General features: G+C 42.5%; 2 protein-coding genes across 2 annotated transcripts; both read right to left on the minus strand.

Moving 5' to 3' along the window:
* Nucleotides 1-723: 723 nt before the first annotated feature.
* On the minus strand, nt 724-9,972 carry brd2b (bromodomain containing 2b). The gene is made up of 12 exons (XM_037676709.1): nt 9,883-9,972; nt 6,035-6,323; nt 5,787-5,924; nt 5,032-5,176; nt 4,685-4,869; nt 3,969-4,478; nt 3,340-3,468; nt 3,002-3,247; nt 2,658-2,911; nt 2,206-2,513; nt 1,162-1,290; nt 724-990 (listed from the first exon to the last, which is right to left on the minus strand). The coding sequence occupies exons 1-12, from the start codon at nt 9,912-9,914 to the stop codon at nt 860-862; spliced, it is 2,496 nt and encodes an 831-aa protein (XP_037532637.1). The 5' UTR covers nt 9,915-9,972; the 3' UTR covers nt 724-859.
* A 3,195-nt stretch (nt 9,973-13,167) lies between these two features.
* Nucleotides 13,168-21,455, minus strand: tap1 (transporter 1, ATP-binding cassette, sub-family B (MDR/TAP)). The gene is made up of 12 exons (XM_037676710.1): nt 21,135-21,455; nt 20,138-20,339; nt 19,878-19,992; nt 18,780-18,910; nt 18,389-18,594; nt 18,059-18,256; nt 15,979-16,107; nt 15,715-15,909; nt 15,472-15,645; nt 14,814-14,973; nt 13,550-13,686; nt 13,168-13,459 (listed from the first exon to the last, which is right to left on the minus strand). The coding sequence occupies exons 1-12, from the start codon at nt 21,453-21,455 to the stop codon at nt 13,220-13,222; spliced, it is 2,208 nt and encodes a 735-aa protein (XP_037532638.1). The 3' UTR covers nt 13,168-13,219.
* Between the last annotated feature and the right edge of the window lie 929 nt (nt 21,456-22,384).

Below are 22,384 nucleotides of genomic sequence, written 5' to 3' on the forward strand. Positions count from 1 at the left end.
TTTGGCCTGCCTCATTGGTGCTCATAAGTGCCGTCCGGCCAAGTTTCACAATAAAATAAATGTTTCTGAGTTTTCAAGCTTCAGATGTGCTGAAGAAAAAAAAGAGGATCTGTGGAAATCAGAAGCCGGCGTTAAAATCTTATTCCAGATGAGGCACAGCATCGGGGCCGTGTGCAGAAAGTCGAGGAAACGGTTTTCATTTCTCATCAGTCTTTAAAACGGGTCTCAGGAGAATATATTGCAACCTCTAAATCTGTATATTCTAAAAGAATGTGCAACCTAAAGGTTTCAGTTTGTTACAGTTTAACTTCTTCTACACGCACGAGAACTTCTGTACAGGATTCTGTCCCACGAGCTGCGGAGACACAAACAGCTTCGAGTGTGGGAGCGAATACGACGACCGCCAAACAGCTGATCAGGTTCTGAACACCAGAAGGAAGCTTAGAGCTCCGCCAACACAAAAACTTCTCTTAGAATATTTGAGCAAACAGCTGTCAGGCCCGTGAACGCAGAGTCCAGAACTTCGTCTAAGAATCTAATTCTGGTTCAGGTTGTGGACGAAGAAACAATTTGTTCATTCCGACCTGCCTTTCTAAACCACTTCGCTACTCCTCCCTCTTTAGGGATTACCATAAAATCTTCTTTATAAAAGAAACATACATTTTTTACAGTTATTTACAAAGCGGGGTGGGGGGGGGGGGGAGCCAAGGCATTTATTATTTGGGTTTTACGTCTTTTAGTCTCTCGCTTGTAACAAATTCCACATCAAGTGTTTTAGTCGAATGGTTTCAGGGTGTAACCAGTTCTGGGCCCGCCCAGGTCCCTGAGTGCTTCGTCTCGTAGGCTTTAGTGAAGGATCTCAACTGGAGTCGGAATCGCTGCTGTCTGATGAAGAGGAGGAGGAAGAGGAGGAGGAGGAGTCTGAGCTGGAGCTGCTGCCGCTGAGACGTGACGGCTGGCTGTGCGTCTCCTCAGCGCTGGGCTTCTCCACTGGGCAGGGACAACAAGAAACCAGCTTCGTTAAACGTTCAGATTATTGGCTGCGCTTGAGAACGTTATAAAAGCCCATAAAGTAGATTTTCTAACGAATATAAAGATAAACGTGAAGGATTTGTTCGGAGAGCTCTGTGTTTTGTAACGGAGGATAGGACGTGCGCTCACCTTTAGGTTTTGCGGGTTTCTTGACAGAGTTGAGTTGTCCGCTGACGTCCTGCAGCCTCCTCTCCAGCTCTCTCCTCTTCTCCAGAGTCAGCTCCTCTTTAGACATGCCCACACCACCTTTACTTGCAGCTGCGGAGCCAAACAGGACAACGATGATGATGATGATGATGATGAGCGGCACGTAGCTTGTGAAACAGCGTTTCAAAGTATTTACACTGAACAGAAATATAAACAAGTTTTTGCTCCTGTTTTTCAGGAGCTGAAGCCAAACATCTAAGATTTTTCCTATGAACACATTCAGGCTTTTTCTCTCAAATATTGATCACAAATTTAGATGCAGATGGGGGGGGGGGGTAGCTGAAGCTAAAGTGGGCAGCTGTTTGATGCGTGTAGCTTCACCTAAACCAGGTGTGGGCATGAAGGCAGCGGGCGTCTTCTGGATCAAACAACTACGTTGGCATGCAGAACATGAATGTGTGGTACCGCAAGTATAAATATTAAAACATGTAATCTATAATTTGTTGCAGTCCAAGCAGTTCATTGTCTTTTTGACATTGTGCTCAATGATATCAGGGTATAATGTGCAGTCCTGATCTAAATATGACCAAAAAAAAAAAAAAAAAAAAAAAAAAAAAAAAAAGCTTTTCAGACCATTAAATTTCCAGAAACAAGACTCAACACTGAGACTCTGTATTCCTGTAGATTACAGGTCAGATTAGCACTTTGGTCATCAGACTCCTCCGTCCCTGCATCCTCGTTGAGAAACTGGTCTAGTTGTCTGAGAGGAAAGATGAAGTCACATGACTAAAGTGTTGGGAAGTCTACGTTAAATGCCTCCCAGTTCGTGTCTTATTGATCTATGAACTGTGATTGTTACATTTGTTTTCTGTCTTAAGAAACATTCTGTCCACACAACGCACTGTGTTCATATTTCACCCCCCCCAATATAATGATGAATGACATCAATCCTGAAGAAGACTCAGCGTGATATTGAACAACAACGTGCAGATATATTTATTAAAGGGTTTCTTCTACCTTGCTCACCGTAAGGCTTGCGGGGCTTCTTCCTCAGGCACGTCATGACGTAGCGCTCCAGCTCCTTCAGCGTGGACGGCTTCAGCGTTTCAAAGTCGATCTCGATCTCCTCGGGGTTGGTGTCCCTCAGCGAGGGCTCCCTCGACTGGATGATGTGGACCACGCGGCCCAGTTTCTCGCCGGGTAGCTTGTTGATGTCGAGGCTGAGCTGGCGCTTCTCGTCATACGACATGGGTATGATCTCCTCTTCCTCTTCAGAGTCGTAGTGCGGAAGCATGGTGGGAGCCAGGGACGGATAGAAAGGCTTCTTTACAGTCCTGGGGGGGACAGGAAGTCAACAGTTAGCCGATTTATTTGAGGTAAAATATTTCGTTTTACTGGTTTTTCATCTACACCATCAGACGAATGCAAGTCTGACATTGTACTGTGGCATTGTGGGTAATTGTGTCATTCCTACTAACTTGCTGGTCTTGTTGCTCTTCTTTACTTGTCCTCTCTTGGCCTGCGAGCCGCCTGCTTTGGCAGACTTGCTCTTCAGCATCTTGCCTGGCATCTTCCACTCCTCAGAGCCAGCTCTGCTCCTCACACCTCGACTTCGCTTCTCCACCTTCTTCTTTTTCTTCTTCTCCTTCTTCTCCTTTTTTTCTTTCTTCTTCTTCGGCTTGGTGATGGGGCCTTGGGAGAGCGCAGCCAGCTGCTCGTGCACAGCCCGCAGCTGGGAGAAACGACATTTAAGGATTAAATCTTTTGCTGTTTTTGAACTAAAAAACGAGGCGTGTCTGAAATGTCCTGCTGGAGGTCTTACTTGCGTGCACACTTGGTCCTGCAGCTCGGCCAGGCGGTGGGCTCGTTCCTCCTCGCTGTCGGAGCTGGGACTGCTCTCGCTCTCTTCGCTCTCGCTGCTGGGCTCGCTCTCGGAGGTGGAGGAAGACGAAGAGGAGGAGGAGGAGGAAGATGAGGAAGAGGATGTTGGATGTCCACTTATGGACATGGCTGTGTGCTCCACTAGTGGCTCGTCTGGCATCTTGGCAAAACGAAACTCGAAAACGTCCTGGGGCGCAAAAACAGCAAATAATAAGCAGCGACAGATTCTGACGGGACGCGAGGACGTCTGGTCCGACAGAATTAGGAGGTGAAGCTCACCTGCAGCTTCCGTGCCATCGCGACCACATCGTGATCCGGAGGATTGTACTTGTAGCAGTTGGAGAACATGAGTCTGACGTCGCTGGCGAACTGCTGAGCGTCTCTGTACTCTCGACAGTCCATCTTTCTCTGAAGAAGGTTTTAAAAAGTGTTTAAAACTGGTATTTTTTAGATACTTCAAGCTTTAATAGTTTAAATATGTTTACAGTAGGGATGTAAGGAGAACTCATCTTGTGTGACAATTATTTTTTTTTTCACAACAAACATCTTCTGTAACAAAATTAACTTTTTGTTATTGTCAGAGATCAAAGTTACCTCCAGCTGACTCAGCGGTTTGTGTTGAGAGCAGATTCATGAGACTTTGAACTTGTTTTCCCATCAAAAGTTGACAAATGACTGAGCTCAGCTTTAAGTCGGTTGTTTTACATAAAAGAGTGACGGACTTCCTGTCACGGGGTTTCAGCAGCAGCAGGAGAGCGAGGAGTGAAGTGATACGACCACGCTGGTCCTGGTCTGACACGTTTAGTAATAATTTAACAAAGTCACAAGTCTTGTGACGTTTTAGTCTTGCAAGCTCTCGTTGCATCCCTAATTTAAAGCTTTTACTAGTGGCGTTTTGTACTGGGTACCTTGATGGTGCCGAGGTCCATGGGACATTTGATGATGTCGTGATAGTCGTGCAGTCCCAGTGAGGCTGCATCCACGGGCGTATAGAAAGGCCAGGCGTAGCCGGCGTGTTTCTTCGACAGCATGTCTTTCAGCAGCCCGTTGCAGTACCTCAGCTGAGAACTTAGTTTGCCTTTCTTTGAAGGCTGATGCTGAACAGAATCTGGCAAGTCCTTGTTGGGGGGTTTGATGGGGCGTCCGCTGCCCACCCTGCGTCCCGTGCCAGACATCATGGGCTGGAGGAGGACGGGACCTCCGGAGCTCCGGACCAGGCCCATCCCAGGTGGAGTCTCCATGCTCATGTCTCCCATTGAAGACACCGTGTGCATGGAGGTGTCGTGGACTTGGCCGCCGTGACCTCCTTTCCCCAAGCCCACCATGTGGGGGGGCATGTGTGTCACTCCTGACATGCCCACAGAAAAGCCCATGGTGGAGGGGGTGGTGGTGTCTGCCTTACGTTTCACACCTTTCTTCTACGTAAAGAAATCAAGATTAGAAATACCTTTCATCACAAATAAGATGCTAAATTTCACATTTTGAATCTCTTTGGATCTAAATATTTTCATTATAACAGATTTAATGTGTCCTGAACTAGGTCAAACCACAAACTACTTTTTAATCATATCACTTGTCCATGTAAATTATTTGCATGTGAATTATGGTGGGTGTCATGATGTACCTTGGTTGTGGGCTGTGTAGGAGGCAGGCCCATGATGTTGGCTGGAGGCAGACTTTTGGTCAGAACAGTCTGAGGAGAGTTGGCCAGCATGGAATCACCCGTGTCAGAAGAGGAAGGAGAGTAGGCTGACTGGGACACTGCTGGCACCTGCTGAGCCCGCGAGGCTAAAGACAGAGTGGACACAACTTTAAAAAGCTACAGATGACAACAGATGGTATTCTGTAGAGCATTTGATGCCAAATCAAGTTATAAAGAAAACTTGACACTAAATACTGAAATGAGACTGAAAATGGCACAGACATACAAATGTAAACAAATTCAGCATCGTATAACGTGAGTGCACTCACTGTGAGATTTGTGAGATCTTCCCCTGCTGTTTTTGTTACGAGGGGCTGGTGGAGGAAGCTCGACTTCCTCTTGAGGCATCTGAGCCACTTTCTGGAGAAAGATCTTCTCTAAAGACTGAGCCATCAGCACGATGTCATCCATCGGCTGCAGGAGAGAGAAGATCGCACAGACACAGATAAAAGACTCACTTTTAATCTAAAACTAGCATCTACTGTATAAGAAGAGCATTCTGACAGTTCAGCTCACAGATCAACTCACACATTTAATAACAGATTTATTTCAGATACCCTTAGCAAAGTTACACAACATGCTCTAAAACTGAACTCAAGGAGCGACGTGCGTAAATGAACCCTGCAAACATTAACGTTGCCACGTCCAGACAATGTAAAGATTACTTTACAATGGAGCTACACTAAACGCACTGACTCATTACATCATATCTCAAGCATGATGCTGCAGTAATTATGTTCATTTTCTTGTTTTCAAATATCACACGTGAGCACCTATGTTAATAAATAAAGATCATTGTTGTGCATATCATTATTGTGAGATTAAGATGGAGGACGGCTCGCTGTGGCAATGAGGGAAAAGCCGAAAGAAGATTATGCACGTCGTCAATGAGACAAAAAAGAAGTGCCGGTATACATTTGTTTTGGGCTTTAAGTACTCTGTGCAGGCCCCATGAGAGCAGTGCCTTTGTAATAAAAGAGAAATAGGATGAACAAGAACAGTTTTGTTTTGTACTTTAACCGACCTTGTTGTAGATGTAGCAGTTAGTAAACATCGTGTTGAAGTCCTGTATGCATTCGCTTGCACTTTGGTAAAAGTTATTTTCCAAACGTTTCTTTATCGTCCCCATATCCATTGGTTGTTTGATAATTTTATAATAATCCTGAAAAAAAAAACGATGACAGTATTTCATTTCAGGATGGACAACCACCTTTAATCATTTGTTCAAGCATCAACATTTTTTCTTGGTTTAAGCAGAAATAAGGAACTCACCGGCAGGTTAAGCCTGTAGGCGTCCACAGGCTCGCGGAAAGGCCAGGAGAAGTGGTGCTTCCACAGAAACTTTGTCAGGGTTTTCTGGAGGTACTGCAGCTGGTTCGTCATGCGGCCTGGATGGACGGGATCCTTTACTGGGGGCTGCGGAGGGGCAGGGGATGCTTGGGGCATGGTATGCGGCAGTGACGGGCTCTCAAAGTCCTCGTACAACAGGGAGGGTTTGCGAATGCGTTTGCCTGAGCTGGAGTGCTGGCTCATCATTCCACTGGACAACCCAACCAGGGCGCTAAAGTCAGGGAGGCAGCAAGACCGGAGGATGAACACAGAGACAGAAACGTTAAAAACATTTCTGTTTCATCTAGAAACGACAGAGAGGCAACTTGCAACACAAACAGATTTCCAAACGTACTCTACATAATTCAGCCTCATAACCCACATGAACATAGACATCAGTCAACTATCAAGACAGGAAACTAGACCTCATCGATCAGCTGCTCCTTTCAGCAGCATCATGGGAAACACCCCCGTGTGGAAACGACCTCGACAAGCAGACATCCATTTTTTTACAGACTTGAAGGATAGAGCCCCAAAGACAACAAGTCTCCAAAACATACAGGAGGCAGCTATTTTAAGCAGTGGCTTATGAAAGTAATAACAGGACACGTAAGTGAATTTACCGTAAAGGCTCAAGCACTCAAACATAATTATCAGCTAAAACTAACAAAAACAGTAATATAACAACGTTCAAAACAAACATGGTTTAAATTAGGAAACCCTTTTACACATTTCTGAGGCGATGTTCAGTTTGTGAGTGAATACAAGGTTATAATGAGAACTCATTTCCTTTATGTTTGTTATATTTATTTAAGCTTTATTTTAAGTGCACAAAAATAACAGTTGGCAACAAGCAAAGTCAAAAAACATTGTTAAACTCATTAATATCAAAGAAGATCACACTAAAATAAAAAGGTCCACGTTCCTTCTCAAAAAACAGGACAAAAGTTTGTCCTTGACTACAGCGAATGACTTGAACAACGCCCTGTAGCCGTTTGAAGAGCTTCCCTCCACACAGTTAGCACAACTGGGACAAGAGTCCAGGACAAACGTCCCTGAAGACACTCGGAGCGTTAAATACGAGAGCAAAGAGCCAAAAGGCTTCAGTCCTGCTACGGTTTAGAAAAACGTAAAGACCACTTCAAGACGTCAGAAGAGGCAGAGTTCACCCAACTCGTACCATTGAGTGTCCGTTTATCCTTATTAATAAATAAAGTGCTTAAAAAACACACAAATGACTTTAGACCTAAAGAAAACTACACCAGTCCTAAAAGCAAGAAATAGAAAGTATAAAAATTAAGAACTTTTTTCTGTTTTCTTAAACGTATGATACAAAAACCAGTTTATTGCCCATGTATTTGCGTAAACTTGAGTTTGTAAAGCATGTTTGTGTATTACTGCATATACTTGTGTGTAAACTTGTGAATTGATGTGGTTTTGTTTGTAACCCAAACTTTCCCTCACGCAGACAAGACATCCGTCTAGTCTGTCCTTGAATGACAAACACAACCGCAATGTTCATGAATTTGTACTTGTATGCTCTGCCTGCATTCTGAAGTATTAAAAAAACTGACTTCACTTTATTTTTTCTTGAAAACACTAACATTGTGGTGTTTAGATATGAATTGCATTTGCCTTTTAGCCCGACAGTTCTAACTTTGTCCTTTCCTTGTGCAAAATAAATAAACTCAACCTTGCTAGATTTATGTACCTCGATTATTGAGCATGCATCAGAACATTTTAATTTGTATTTTGCATTTATTTTTCAACCTGCCTTGAGCCGAACGAAGGAAACAAGCAAATGGATTAATTAGAAACAACGCATCTTTTCTCCAGTGAGATTAATATTCTTGTGCAAATCTGCTGTAAAAAAATTAATCAAACGTCAACAGAGAGCCTCCGTGATGTCCGCATGTCAAACTACAGGTTCTTCAGGGGTTTAGCCATCGCATTTCCTCGTGGGCACAAACCAGATAAGTAATAAACCTCACCCCACAGCTCACATGCGCGCGCACTAAATGTGGTCCGATTAATAAAAGCAACCCAGTGAGGAGCGTAAATACAGTGAAAAATGTATTATTTAATGTTTAAAAATTAAGTGCATGTTAAACTTAGAATTTTATAACAACAAAAAAAAATCTATTTAAATTTGTAAACAATAACAGTAGATCCCAAAGATGAAGTTCTAGTGTGGGTCACAAACACCAAGCTGAGGGTACTGGGAGGATCTCCATGAATCAGATAACATTTTTAATTATTTTTATTTGTATATTAGACTATCATTGTATTAAAAAAATCTAAACACAAGTCAAAAATCTAAAAAAAAAAAACATGTATATTATGAATTTAATGTTTTGAGTTGTCCCTATTAATTCACTTTATTAGCATCTTTGGGCAGTCAACCAAAAATATTTGGGGTCACAAACTGAAAATGTGGGGCTGCACGGTGCAGCACGGCAGCTTCTAGTTAACCACTGTTGCCTCACAGCAAGAAGGTCCTGGGTCCAATCCTCAGTTTGGACCTGGGGTCTTTCTGGGTGGAGTTTGCATGTTCCTCTCGTGTTTGCTCCGGGTATTCTGGTTTCTTCCCACAATCCAAAGCATACATGTTAGACCTCCTTCAGGACCAAGGCAAAAAAGATCTACGATCTTAATGAAATGTTCCTGGTTAAATAAAGATTAATAAATAAACTAAAAGCCAGTCCACTAAAAAAACATAATAATAATAAATAAAACGCCTGGGAAAAAAATGCTAAATAGTTATGAGTTTACCAGCAATAAGTCTAGTAGTAGGATTGTTTTGTTAATAGATTTAAAGTGACTTGTGCGTTTTGATTGTTTTCCTCTGCACTGTTGCCATGGTGACACCTGTCATTTACTTAATCCTGGCGTCTGAAATCATGTTTAATTGTATTAGCTTTAAAAAGTACCGTGGCCATCTTGACCCTAAATTGACTCCTACTGATCTAAACCTGCACTGGGCCAAGTCCTGGTTCAACCGAAAGGGATCACCTGGACCTGCTGGGTTTAAAACAGCAGCTGGAGATCGCGTGGTTTGAACGCCCCGCCTCCGCTGTTTGTAAACACACATGACTCACAACGTCAAAAAAACAAAACACAAAAACTGAACAGTATCCCCATAAAAATCAGACCTGTTCGTTGTAAAACGTCGGAGCCCTAAAAACAATCCGGCATTGTTGTCGCAGTGAAGCGGGGCTGCTGTGTTGGTTCAGCTGCGGCTAAGCTAAGCTAAGCTAAGCTAAGCTACACGTCCTCCCATTTTGGCCAGAAATTCTAGAAAATAAAACGGTTCGTTCAGAGTTAGCGACTTCCACAACACCTAAAAGGTGAGCACGGTCGCACATGAAGGCATGATCATTTGTAGTTATCTTAGCCACGGTGGCATGGAAGCTCGGAATGTTACCAGTACCAGGCTGTTTAGAGCAATGAATGACCCGACTGACAGAAAGAGCTAACGGGGAGCAGCCCGCTGAGACAGCCGGATCATGGGCTGAAGCCTCCATCTGCCTCAACTCAACCGGCTATTCAGCTACAGGCTAAAAAAAAAAAAGCTAAACAGTACATTCGATGTGCTTAATCAGAGCTGTGCAATGATAAAGAGTTAATACCCTGTTATTTAGTCAGCTAGCTAACCCTGCAAGAGAACCTCTGGCTCTGTATGGGAGGCTAACGATAACTGCCGATATAACGTCAGATTCGATGCTGTGCCTTGGGTAAATTAAAAACCTATTAAATACCTTTACCTTGCTTACATTTACCTCCGACATTACCTGTCGTGGTGTGGATTGATTGCAGCTTCCATTGGGCTGAGAGTTGGCAGCCAAATGTTTCCTTTTCTTCCGCGCTGTCACTTCATACGACCGAAATAAAAATCCGAAATGAAATGGCGACCACCCGCTTCCGCTTCACAGAATAAATACCAGTCACGTGACAGTGATGAGCATGTCCGGTGACGTCAACGCAGATACTGCGTTTTGATTGGCTATAATTGATGTCCGTCAAATAAAGACAACCGTTGTCCGTTTAATGTCAAAGTTTAACGTGTTTTCTTTTAGTCTCTTTATTTTGTTTTTGATTTCCGTACATTTTTTTGGTTCTCGTCTCCTTAACGTTCCATCACTTTTAGGTCTTAGCAGGCATTCTTCTGCTTTTTGCTAGCATTCTGCTATTTCTGCCTATTAGTGATCTGCTTTTTTCTGCTTGTGCCTTTATTTACACTACGTTTAGCTTTTTTTTCCTCCTAATTAATATTTTTCTGCTCATTTTAACATTTTTTACTTAATTTAATATTTGTTTTGCTTAATTTTTCAAAATTTGAATAAAAAAATACAACTTCTATAGGTTTATTTCCTTTAGATACTTTAGGGTCAGTCAAAATACAAAAAAAGGCCTAAATGTTATTAAAATGTTCAGCTATTTACATTTACAGCATTTCTAAACTTAACCAAAAAAAAAAACTGAGCTGTAGTTTTAGCGTGTACTTACTGTATTTGAATTTGTTAAGAACTTGCCCTAATGTTCCAAAGGAAAACAGCTTAAAAGATTCTTCTGTAGCAGTTTTTGTAAATACATTTTATAAAATATATTTAATTCCATAGAACAATCATGGTAATGAGAAAAACGGAAGAAAAATTCACAGAAAATGTTTATTGTTGGACGTTTGTTAAGCTGAACAGAATTCTGCAACAATAAACTTTTGTAAGAACTCTCTCCACTGAAAAGTATGGAAGAAAAAAAAAACTGCATGTAATTAGAAAATATAAAAACAAACACAAACAATTTAATTACTTTATCAAATCTGGCCATGCAAATGACACAAAATCATGCTCACTGATTATCATCGCATCTACAGAAGAGTATGAAGGAATAAACTCTTAGAGGATTTTAATTCACCATCTGTCTACAGACCAGCCTTTCCCTCTTTCCCACCTAAAGCCAGGCTGGAACTCAAACCCAGTTCTTTCTGTTTCCTGTTTGAGCAACAAAACCATCCATCCATTCATTTTCTTTACCCGTTTATTCCATTTTGGGTCACGGGGGTCGCTGGTGCCCATGTCCAGCAATCACTGTGCGAGGGGCGGGGTACACCCTGGACGGGTCGCAAGTCCATCACAGGGACACATAGAGACAAACGAGACAAACAACCATTCACTCTCTCACTCACACCTAGGGACAATTTAGAGTTACCAATCAGCCTAACATGCATGTTTTTGGTCTGTGGGAGGAAACCGGAGTACCTGGAGAAAACCCACGCATGCACGGAGAGAACATGCAAACTCCACCCAGAAAGGCCCCCGGACCGGGGTTTGAACCAGGGACCTGCTCGCTGAGAGGCAGCAGCTCTACCAGTTGTGCCACCGTGCTGCCCGCAACAAAACCAGTGATGCTTCATCACAAATGGAAATACACATAACATAAACTGGCTTTTCTGGGAGGGGTTACATTTCTTTTTCATATCTTATGTTGCTAAAGAGTTCCTTTTATTAAAACAACACGTTTTTTTTTTTTTAAAAAGCAGCTAAAATTTTGATAAAGCATTACAAGACAGGAAGTCCAGCCTCCTCCTTTTCAACCACTTCTTATGTTAGCGCTGGTTTTGGTCACTCCTCTGGATTTAACACCACGTGTATCTATTTGATCAAATCTCTCTTGAGTCCCCGAGGCTCAGTGGAATTAACCTGTATAAATAAAGGTTGAATGAATCTTAGTGTTTTCTATTCTGCCCTTTTTGAGGTGAAGCTAGGTGTTAGCGTGTTAGCCCAACATTGTTCTGATGTTACGGGGATAAAAACATCGACTTCACTCAGGAGCAGTTTCCGACTCAGGGATGAGCACTTTGCATGCTAGTGTTAATTTAAATTGATTTAAACAAACGTAGTTTTAAGGCTCATACGCTACCTTGTGCTATTTAAAGAGAAATGTATAAATAAAAGTGCACGTCCATCTTGTTCTAACTAACATAACAGACCTTTTTGTCATTTCAATTTACATCTACAAGACTTCGATACAAGGAACATCTGAACAAACTGCTCTAATGAAACATCCATCGTCACAAAGTTTCTTTCAGCCGTAGGAAAGCGGGTTAGCATCAAATCAGTATAAATTTCTCTTCCATCGTCTCAAAATGCTGATTTTCTGTGCAGAGTCTCAGGATTCTGCACTTGACTCCTGCAGGAATGACACGTTCTGCTAACATGCGCTGTGAAGGCTGAATGTGATGAAAACTGCTGAAGTTTGATAAAGAAGCTCAAATTGAACCGTTAAATTTAAACTGACCAGAAGAAAACTATAATCAGCTAAACAAAACAGTAGCTAAAAGCCTAAATCAGCCAAACAATAGCTAGCTAAAAGTCAAAGTTAGCAAAAGATGAACTTAACGTAAGTTAGGAATAGCAGTAGCTAAAATATAAATTTAAGAAACCTCTAGCTAAAAGCTAAGACTGCCAAAACACTAGATACTAGCTAAAACAAGCAGAAAGCTAAAAGCTACAATGAGCAAAACAGTAGATAAAAGCTAAAAGTATTTAAAAGCCGAGAATGCCAAAACACTAGCTGAAAGCTACGACTGTCAAAACTCTAAATACAAGCTAAAACCAGCAGAATAGCCAAAAGCTAAAATAACATTAGTTAAAATCTATAAATGAAGAAAGTACACTGCAGTAAATTTCAAAGTTAGTCTTTATAAATAATTTGAAAATTTCTACATTCATTGCAGTGACGTAAAACATATTTATAAATGTATAAAAATACAAAAAACTAAATTCATGCCTACTTTACTGAACACGCCGCACTAGCTTTTGATGAACGATTACTGACGGTGGTTTGTGAACGTAACAAACGTTTAGGATGAATTATTTTACTCGTAATGATATTTTGACGGATATTAACCATAAATGTAAAGACGGTGGTTATTTGTGAACTGGTCATCAAATCAAAATCTTTCAGAATATTCAGTGAAGGTGCAGTTTGTCAGACGTTTAAGCTGCAACTCTATAACAGGTCAAGCCCTTGCAGTAAAAACAACGTCTCATCAGAAGTTTCTGTACAAAACAAGTCTTGCTTGGATTTTGGAGCCAAAGTTTTAAAAACCTGTCGTTTTCCTGCCGTTCAGACACGTCCCTGCTCGTCGTTGCGCTCCTCTTTTGAACGATCAAAGCTCGTTTCCTGCTTCTTTACCATATCAGCATAAAGAGCCCCTGTCTTCATCAGTTTGTCATGACTGCCCTCCTCCTTCACCGCCCCGTTGTCTAGGACGATAATGTGATCGGCCTTCTCCACGACGCTCATCTTGTTGGATATCATCAGCACGGAGCAGCTCTCTGCTAGCTTCGTCAGAGCTTCGCGGATCTGAAAAGTGAAAGCAGCATTTAGTGTTCAATGAAGAAAAACAGCTATAAAATTTAGACAGAGCACCGAGGACACTGGGTGAATTCCTACCTGGTATTCATTCTCTGTGTCCAAGTCACTGGTGGCGTTGTCCAGGATCAGGATTTTAGGTTTTCTGATTAAAGCTCTGGCAATGGCGATGCGCTGCTTCTGACCTCCAGACACTTGGCCTCCCTTTTCCCCAGCGTCTGCACACAAGAGGGTTTACCGTTTATCCTTGGAGTCAACCCAATCCAAACTAGGCCGCCGCAGCTAATCGACCTTGGCTAACACAAACACGGCTATAACACAACCGGCCTTAAAAATATGAAGTTTAAATTTGGTGTGGTAGTAGCTGAGACTCATCCTCATCACGTACTTCAAAAGCTAACAGATCACATGGGAGTAGGCCTGTCACGATAACAAACTTTACTGGGCAATTAATGGTATCAGAAATTATTGCGATAAATAATAATATTGTTTGAAATTTGACAATAATTAGTAATTATTGTCAAATTTAAGAAGAAATGTTAATTAATTTGTTTTGTGTGTAGTACCTTTTTTAACCACTGGATGGCAGTATAAGACGGTCTCTGTACGAAAAATGGGAGGGAGGCCCCTTGACGTCACATGGGCTCCTTCCTTTGTTTTGGTTCTCTAAACAGTGGACGCTCGGTGTGCTTTGAGCTCTTTAGCATAGCATTTGTCGCACAAAGCTTTTAATAAAAAAAATAAAAAAAAACGTAAACAAGTTCTCAGCTTCTTTTTGCAGAGGAAAACAACTTTTTACACTAAGGCACGGGTTTCAACTGTGAATTTTGGAGCTTGGACAAGACAGATTTTTCCCAGAGGATGACCTGTTAGCTTAGCTCGTAGCTTAGCTTCTCAGCTAAGCTACTTTTAACGATCCAAAAACGTGATTTTGGACGAAGAAAATGGATTTTTAAAGAGAAAAGGAGGGGGCACCGGAGTTGAGCCTTTTGTCATCCAGTGTCTTCAGTAGAAAGAGACACGGAGAAACGATAAAGCCGATAAATGAAGAGGTCGATAATTTTCATTGATCGTGCGATTAATTGATTTATTGTTTATCGCGACAGGCCTACGCGAGCGCTCACAATTATGCATCGAAGCTAACGTCTTTTTACGAGATTTGACCAAACAGCTCAACTCCTATTTCTATCAGCTGATCTTAGTCTGAAACTCTGACATGAACGGCAGCGGGCAACGTGCATTCATTTATGAAATGTTGGGCCTGTAGTTTGAACAGTCAGCTAACAACACAGGCAGCATTAGTCATGTGATTTATTCTGATGGACCTAGAGTCTCTGGGTCGAACCTGTGTCGTATCCGTTCGACAGATCGGTGACGAACTTGTGCGCACTGGCCTGCTCAGCAGCTTTGTACATGTCTTCGTCCGTAGCATCCTCGCAGCCGTACTTGATGTTTTCACGGACAGAGCGAGCAAACAGCACACAGTCCTGGCTCACCACAGCAATCTGCCAACAAACGTTAAAAAAAACAGTGGTTGTTTAAGGATCCCAGCTGATCCTGACCACCTGGATAACAACAGGAAAAGTAACGCCAGGGAGTTAAAACAGATGTTCAGACTGGCAGCCAAGCAGGGAAAACATTTAGTAAATTATGTTTAACTTTCTCTAACATCCTTCACATCAGCTTGGGCAGATGTTCTCATCTGCACAGCTTATAGATCATGGATTTAGTCCAGTTTTGTTGTGTTTTCTCATGCAGAGCCTGTTATGTTGTTGTACAGCTGCATCCAGGATTATTATGAGGAGCTCAATTCTAATTAAAAACCTATGATAGAGTGATTCGGTGCAGAGTCAGTTTTTTAATGATCATATAATAATGTTAATATTCACAAGGGTTTATGCTGCTTGCTATGTCCAAATGACCACACTGAGGAATAAAAACATCCACGGAGCACCTTTTCTTTCTTAATCTGAATAAAAATGAAATCCTCTTTAGCCACTGACCGTTTTGCGGAGGTACTCATCTTTGTAGTTCAGCAGTGGTTCTCCATCCAGGAGGATCTCCCCTGCTTGCGGCTGGTAGAACCTCTCCAGCAGTTTGACGCAGGTGGTCTTCCCTGATCTGTTCAGCCCAACAAGAGCAGTGATTTGGCCTGGCTTCACCTCCAGAGATAAATCCTGGTGATATCAATGCACATGTTAAAACGAATCATCGATGTAATAAATTACTCAGAGAAGGACACACACCTTAAGCACCAGATTGTTTTCATCAGTCGTTCCAGAATAGGAGAACTTAATATTTTTAAACTGAACGCATCCTTTGAGATTCTCAGGAGCCAAAGTGCCTGAAGGGGGGGTCTGGGGTTCCCTGTCGAGATACTCAAAAATCTTCTCAGAGGCTCCGATGGCCTTCTTCACCTCTGGGTAGTAACGCATCACAGCCTGGGAGAGGAGAAGAGCTGAGCAGTGATTTAAACTACACCTTGTTCACGGTCTCGGCTTGTGGCTCACCTCAACAGCAGAAGCAAACTGCAGCTCGTAGAGGACGAATGAAACCAGGTCTCCACTGCTGACGGCCCCCCGAGACACCAGAGTGCCCCCGTAGTACAAAATGAACACCTTCAAGGCCAGAGTGGTCATCTGAGAAAGCACGAACACAGATGTTTATCAGACCGACTTGTTCGGCTTATCGTGCTGAGCTCGTCTGGGTGTTCTGGCACTAACGAGCAGTGAAGGATTCACCAAGAGGTCATCCCAACCACAAGAAACGAGGACCCGATAAACAATTCACATGTAACCACTAATAATTTATGAACTATTCAAATTGAAAGTGTCACAATTTATCGACTCCAACCTCGTTTTCACCAACCGGCTGCTCAGTTCAGTTATCTTTGTTAGCAAGAGACTGATTTCTGAAGAGCCGGGCGTGTTTCTGAACTGGCTCGGCATTAAAATCAGGTAAAAACAAACGTTCACCGCCTGATAGGAAAAAATGGTTTGGACTTCGATTCACGAAGGTGTCCATAACATTTGAGCTGTCCTAAAATACTCATGATAAAGTCAAATGGGTTTGATCTGGAGTTTGTTTCGTGCCAAGAATAAGAGACTTTTATGGATGTTACATCGTCAGAAGTGTTTTGGTATTCAGGTCACACAAAGTGGAAATAAAACTCAAGTTAATTACTGTAAAGATGTGAAATAAATGAATAAAATTAATCAAAAACTGACATGACTTGTTCAATTAACTGTTAAACAGATTCAAAAGAGGTCAGGTTGAGTTTTGCTTTTACAAAATACTGAAGAGTTGAGCAGAGAAAGCCCAAACGGATCACTACGTAACACAAATTCAGGATCAGAAATGTGGGTGAAAACCGTTTGTCTTTATGTTAATTTGTTTTAATAAATCATTTTAAAAATGCACAGACTATAGATCCATAAACAATGATAAGATTTTTACTATTCCATTTAAGATAAAATCTCAGTACTGTACTGGGACTGTTGTAGTTTAGGCGAGACTCTAAATCAGGGCTAGTAAACTGGTGGTGTAATGGACCCACCATTGTTTATATATATATTTTTTTTTGTACTGGTGATGGTGGGGGGTTGTTTTGAGTTTAGGTTTGGTTCTGTTTATTGCATTTATGATTCAATGCAACAAAATGAACATATTTAAAAGGTAACAGATCATTGTAATATTTGGTTTATTTACATAATGACTTTAATTGCTGGATGTCAAGGTCAAGGTCAAGGTCAAGGTGTTTTTATTGTCATTCACGCCACATGTGGTACATATGGTGGGACAAAACTATGTACACAGGGTCCCAAATACATCCAACAAAAATACAAATTGTAAAGAAAAGCAGTAATAAGATCTAAGATACGAACTAATAAATCCGCTAAACTAAGAATATACTAATGTCCGGCCCCTGAGCTGCCGGCTCTCAGTAACTGTGGCCCCCTGAGCAGTTTAGTTGAATAGCTCTGCTCTAAATTGTGAGAAAAGAGTAAAAAAATGTTGTTGCAGTCTCACTGAATTCTGAGCATCATATTTTTCGGATTATAAGGCGCATTAAGCGAAACAAAACAGTCAGATAAGTCAAACTTTATTCAACTCATTCTCAGTAACTCTGAACATTGTTCAGTTGTGCCACTTAAAATCGGTTCGAGGTCGGTAAGCACAAGCAGAATTAATACATACGGCTCACTGTTGATTTTTGAGGAGATTAAAGGATTTTAAATGTGCCTTATAGGCTGAAAAATATGTTCCTTGTGAGCAGCAAACCATGCAGCTGCATGCTGAGTAGCCAGTTTTAGAAAACGATTTATTTCTGTGCGCGTAGTTTCAAAACTGTATTCTGGGCCGTGCGTGTTATTTCGTCGCCCACCTCCACTCGTATCACTTTGTACCCACCTTGAGATGAAGATAGGCAGATTTGAACAAATGTGAACTATTATTCATCGGCACAGTTTTCAGACCTGGACATGCAGAGTTGCAGTCTTCAAGAAATGTTCTCGTGAATGCTGTTTCCCAACCACGAAGTGAGCAACAGATACTGCAAAGATTTAGAAAAGCAGGTTGTACTAAACTCACGCTGTTGGCCCAGGTGGACGCTGCGTAGGCCACTGCCTCCTTTTTATTCAGAGAGTAGGTGTCCTCCAGCCGCTTCCTGTACTTCTCTGTCTCTCCGTCCTCATTGGCGAAGCTCCTCACTGTCTTCATGCAGGAGAAGGTCTCCGTGGCCACCTGGTTGGCTTTCGCCAGGGACTCCTGCACCTTCACAGCAATGGTCTAACGCATGCACAGACAGAACGAAACACACTCACGTCAATAAATATGAAACATACTGAGACAAATCTGCCTCCTTTGATTAGTTTAGGAAGTTATGTGATGGACACGGGTTCTTTGTCTGAGGAACATCACCTGGTGGAAGTGACCGGTGAGCTTGGGGATGACCCAGATGATGGGAAGTCCCATACAAGTGAGCAGGGTCATCTTCCATGACTGGCTCACCATGAAGGTCAGGAGGAAGCCAAACCGGGCCGTGTACCACATGACGAGGCTCAGCTTCTCACTCAGCGCCTCGCTCATGTCGTTGGTGTCCGTGGTGATGCGGGACACCAGCTCACCTGACAGGAATTTTATTGAACTATTACACCATAATTAAGTAAAGTGCAATGCAGATATTTAAAACCAACGTGCCACATGTGAAGAAAAAAACAGGTCCAGGATTTAACGATTTGTTGTTTTTACTACACGTTAGCCTAAAAATGAACATCTGGCGAGTCAGAATGATTGTTGGGATGAGGTCTACCTGTCGGAGTGGCATCAAAGAAGGCGATGTCCTGCCTGAGCACCGCCTGGAAGACGGCGCCCTGCACCGAGGTGTGTATGAGGCTCATGGTGATGTTGTAAATGAGGTCGCACACAAACTCAAACACAGCGCTGGAACACACAAAACAAAACGTAAAGCCATCAAAAACGATTTAACGCAGCGCAAAGATTTATTCTTGCTTGTTGCCATGAAAGGCGGGTGACCAAGTAACGTGTGTCTGTAAGCAAAATATCTCGTGAACCAAACGACACATTCTTACGAAACTCTCAAAACCATCTAAAGATTAGCGTGAACCTCGTTTAAGATGGCTGCTCTAGCTAATCAAGCTTGTCAAACACAAAAATGGCTATAGCTCAGTCAGTTTTACAGATATTGAGGTAAATTTTGTTGTGGTAGTAGCTGGGAGTCATCCTTCAACGCATAGTTTGAACTCTAACAGACTGCTTGAGATCGTTGTTTAAAACCTTTGAATGTAAGGATGGTGCCCTCTGGTGGCTGGTTCCTGTTATTACACCCCTGGTTTCCCAGTTCAGTCTGATCTGTTTCAGCTGCGTGTCCTCACAGGTGTTGTGTCTTGTTAGTCATTGTATAGAAGTCCGTGTCTTTGTGTTATTGTCTGAGCATCGTCTGGTTTCCCTCCTGAGACCCTGGTGTTTTCCTGAGTTCCTAGTACCTCTTTGAGAGTTCTACGTGTCTCCTAATGAATTTAAGTCTTCCTGCCTCGACAGCCTGTTTATTTTGTATCATTAAAAGTATTTATCATTTTACTCTCTGTGTTTCTGAGTCCTGCCTGCACCAACGGGTTCTTCTCCAAAACCGTCACCCCTGACAGAATGAAAGGAATGCAGTCCTTCAAGGAAAGCTAGATTTAATTAAAATAATATTTAAACCATAAACAACAAATTTTGTCTGCTTGCCTGGTACATTTATTAGACTAAAATGAAAAGTTTCCATCATTTAACTGATAAATTGAAATATTTTTGCCCAGGAACGTATATGATGGTTTGTAGTAACAAATAAAAGCCCGTATGAGCAGCAAGATGATGCAGTTTTACAAAGATAAAAAATTTTCATCACCTGGCTATGGTGAGTAACGTCATGATTGTGATGGCTCGCGTGAACGCGTCCGGCGCTTCTTCGTTCATGATCCAGTCGGCCATACGACCGGTGTAATGAGGAACCGCCATCTCACCTGTAGTCAGGGGTTCAAACCGTCACATTACTGATCTTTGAGGAAGCAAAGCTTACAAACCGATGAGATAAAGAGTCCACAGAGTCAGTTGTGACAGACGAAACTTAAATAGGACAAATGTAAAGAACGCTGTTCTCCAACGCACCGCAAGACGAGAGAACCACGAGAACCAGGACTACGATGAAGCGCCCCAGGTACGGCTTCATGAATCCCATCAGCCTCTTCATAGTGGCGCTGCTGTCCGGTCCAGGCTTCTCCTCAGATGGAGCTTTCCTTGTTGAAAAATTGGAGATGGTCCGACTCCAGTAGAGCCAGGCCACAGCTGTCACAGCGTAACCCTGCAACATCTGGAAAAAAACAAAAACAAACTACAGCTTTAATCCACTGAGCCTCAAATTTATCGCATCACAACGAACAAAATCAACTGACCTGAATCTGAGAAAACAAAAGCTTTTGTTTACTAAATGGTAAAATGCATATAGTGTTTAAAAAGGCTTGAGGTTAAATGTTTAAATAGCTACATTGGTATATTTCAGTCAAGAGTCTCAGCAGACCACGCTGAAGGATAAACTTCCTGCTGCAGCTGATCAGCTGATCTCTGTGCAGAACGTGCAAAGTGGGCGTGGCCAAGAACGCTTGCAGGTGGCTGAGAGCAGCTGAGGCAGGGAGCTGAAATCATGACATTCTGTGTCTTTTAGAGCGTTTAGAGTTAGAAACATTGTTTAGAATATTGCAAGAGTGTGGGAAGGCTTTAAAACACATTTTACATATATTGTTATATATATATATATATATATATATATAGACTACTACTTGTACTACTATTCCTATTTCGTGGTTTTTCACTTATCGCGGGTCTTCAGGGTACGGATGCCCCGTGATAAACGAGGGACTACTGTTCTGTGGCGGATACATAAACAAGTTAAAGATTTAATTTCCTGCTCTTGGTCGAGGCTAATCAGCAGAATGTGACCCCCCCCCCCCCCCCCCCTCGTCTTTAGTTTAGAAGTAAATGATGTTGGCGAACATAAACGCAGCACGGTCTCAGACTAACCGTGTGTCACGTTCTGCATCTGTCGAGACACTGATACACGGAACGATGTGGTCTTTTGTAGGAATAACTGCGCAACACATCCACTCACCCGTTCCCAGCAGTAGCATCCCCACAGTTCCTCCACTGTGGACCGCCCCAACACCCACAGAACGCTGAGGTACACCGGGAAGTGGAAACAAAGGACCCCCAAGCTCTGGAGCCCCTCGAAGCTTCTCATCCACGGGAGGCCTCCGGGGCAGGTGAAGACGAGACACATGAGGACGGAGGCCCTGGTCAGCGCTCCCCCCCACAAGGTGATGAAAGGATGAGGGAGGAGGAGGGGGGACGGCTGGGCCAGGCGGAGGGCGTGCATCATGCACACGTCCAGGCAGACACAAAGCAGGGGGAAGAAGTAGCTCATCTTCTGCATGTCGAGGAGATTCTGCAGAAACAACAGAGACGTCCTGAGTCGTGAAGCAAACACACACGTGGATGATACGTTCTCTTTTTTTATTTTAAATCATCTCGATGAGCAGTTCTCCAGATCTTCTACCTTTGGGTCCTTGTAGTGGACCAGGTTCAGAAGAACGCCGGCGTGACGCCGACCTGACCCCTAAAAAACTTCTGGTCTGCAGTTAACGATCAACTAAAGACGGTGCTTTACTTTCTTAATCCATCCCTCCAACAAACTGAAAATCTGCTGTTTGTTGTTATGTAAAGTGATAGTTCAAATCTTCAAGTGAGGAAAGTCTAAAAATAAATGTCTTACCTGGTGTACATGGCTTTTAAACGCCCTGAGCTTAACTCTGACCAGCTAGCACCTATGGTTCAGTCTGGAAGCACTTCCTGCTGGAATAACCGTGCAGCGTGAAATGAACGACTAACGTTTCTTTAGGTCTGTACGAGACGTCGGCCGTAGGTCACGTTGGACTTACACCACGTGGGAGCAGCTGTTAGCTCGTTGGTCGAGTCAGAACCAAATGAAAAGGAACTACCTGCAATAAGTTACATTAAAACTTCTCCGTGCAAAGTCGTGAAGACAAGTAAAAACATAAATCCTTAACTAAGACACAAAATCTGCATAAAATGCCTCTCGTATCAATAGATAATGTGACCTTGAAATAAATATTTAGAAGGAAAATATGTGAACGACTGCCAACTACACCGCGTTTGTTTACGCACGGAAGCAGCCGATAATGGTCCAAAGAGCCATCTTGGTCTTTTTTACAGAAACACTTGCCTGAAGTTAGTTTTTTGTTACGCCTCGTGGTCTTTACGTTCACGCCTACCTCCCGTTCTGTGGCGCCAACTTTTACCGCCACTGCCTTTTTATCTGGTGAAAAATTATTGGCAACAATA

The sequence above is a fragment of the Nematolebias whitei genome, chromosome 5 (genome assembly GCF_014905685.2).
Source record: "Nematolebias whitei isolate Nwh7 chromosome 5, NemWhi1, whole genome shotgun sequence".
Lineage (NCBI taxonomy): Eukaryota > Metazoa > Chordata > Actinopteri > Cyprinodontiformes > Rivulidae > Nematolebias > Nematolebias whitei.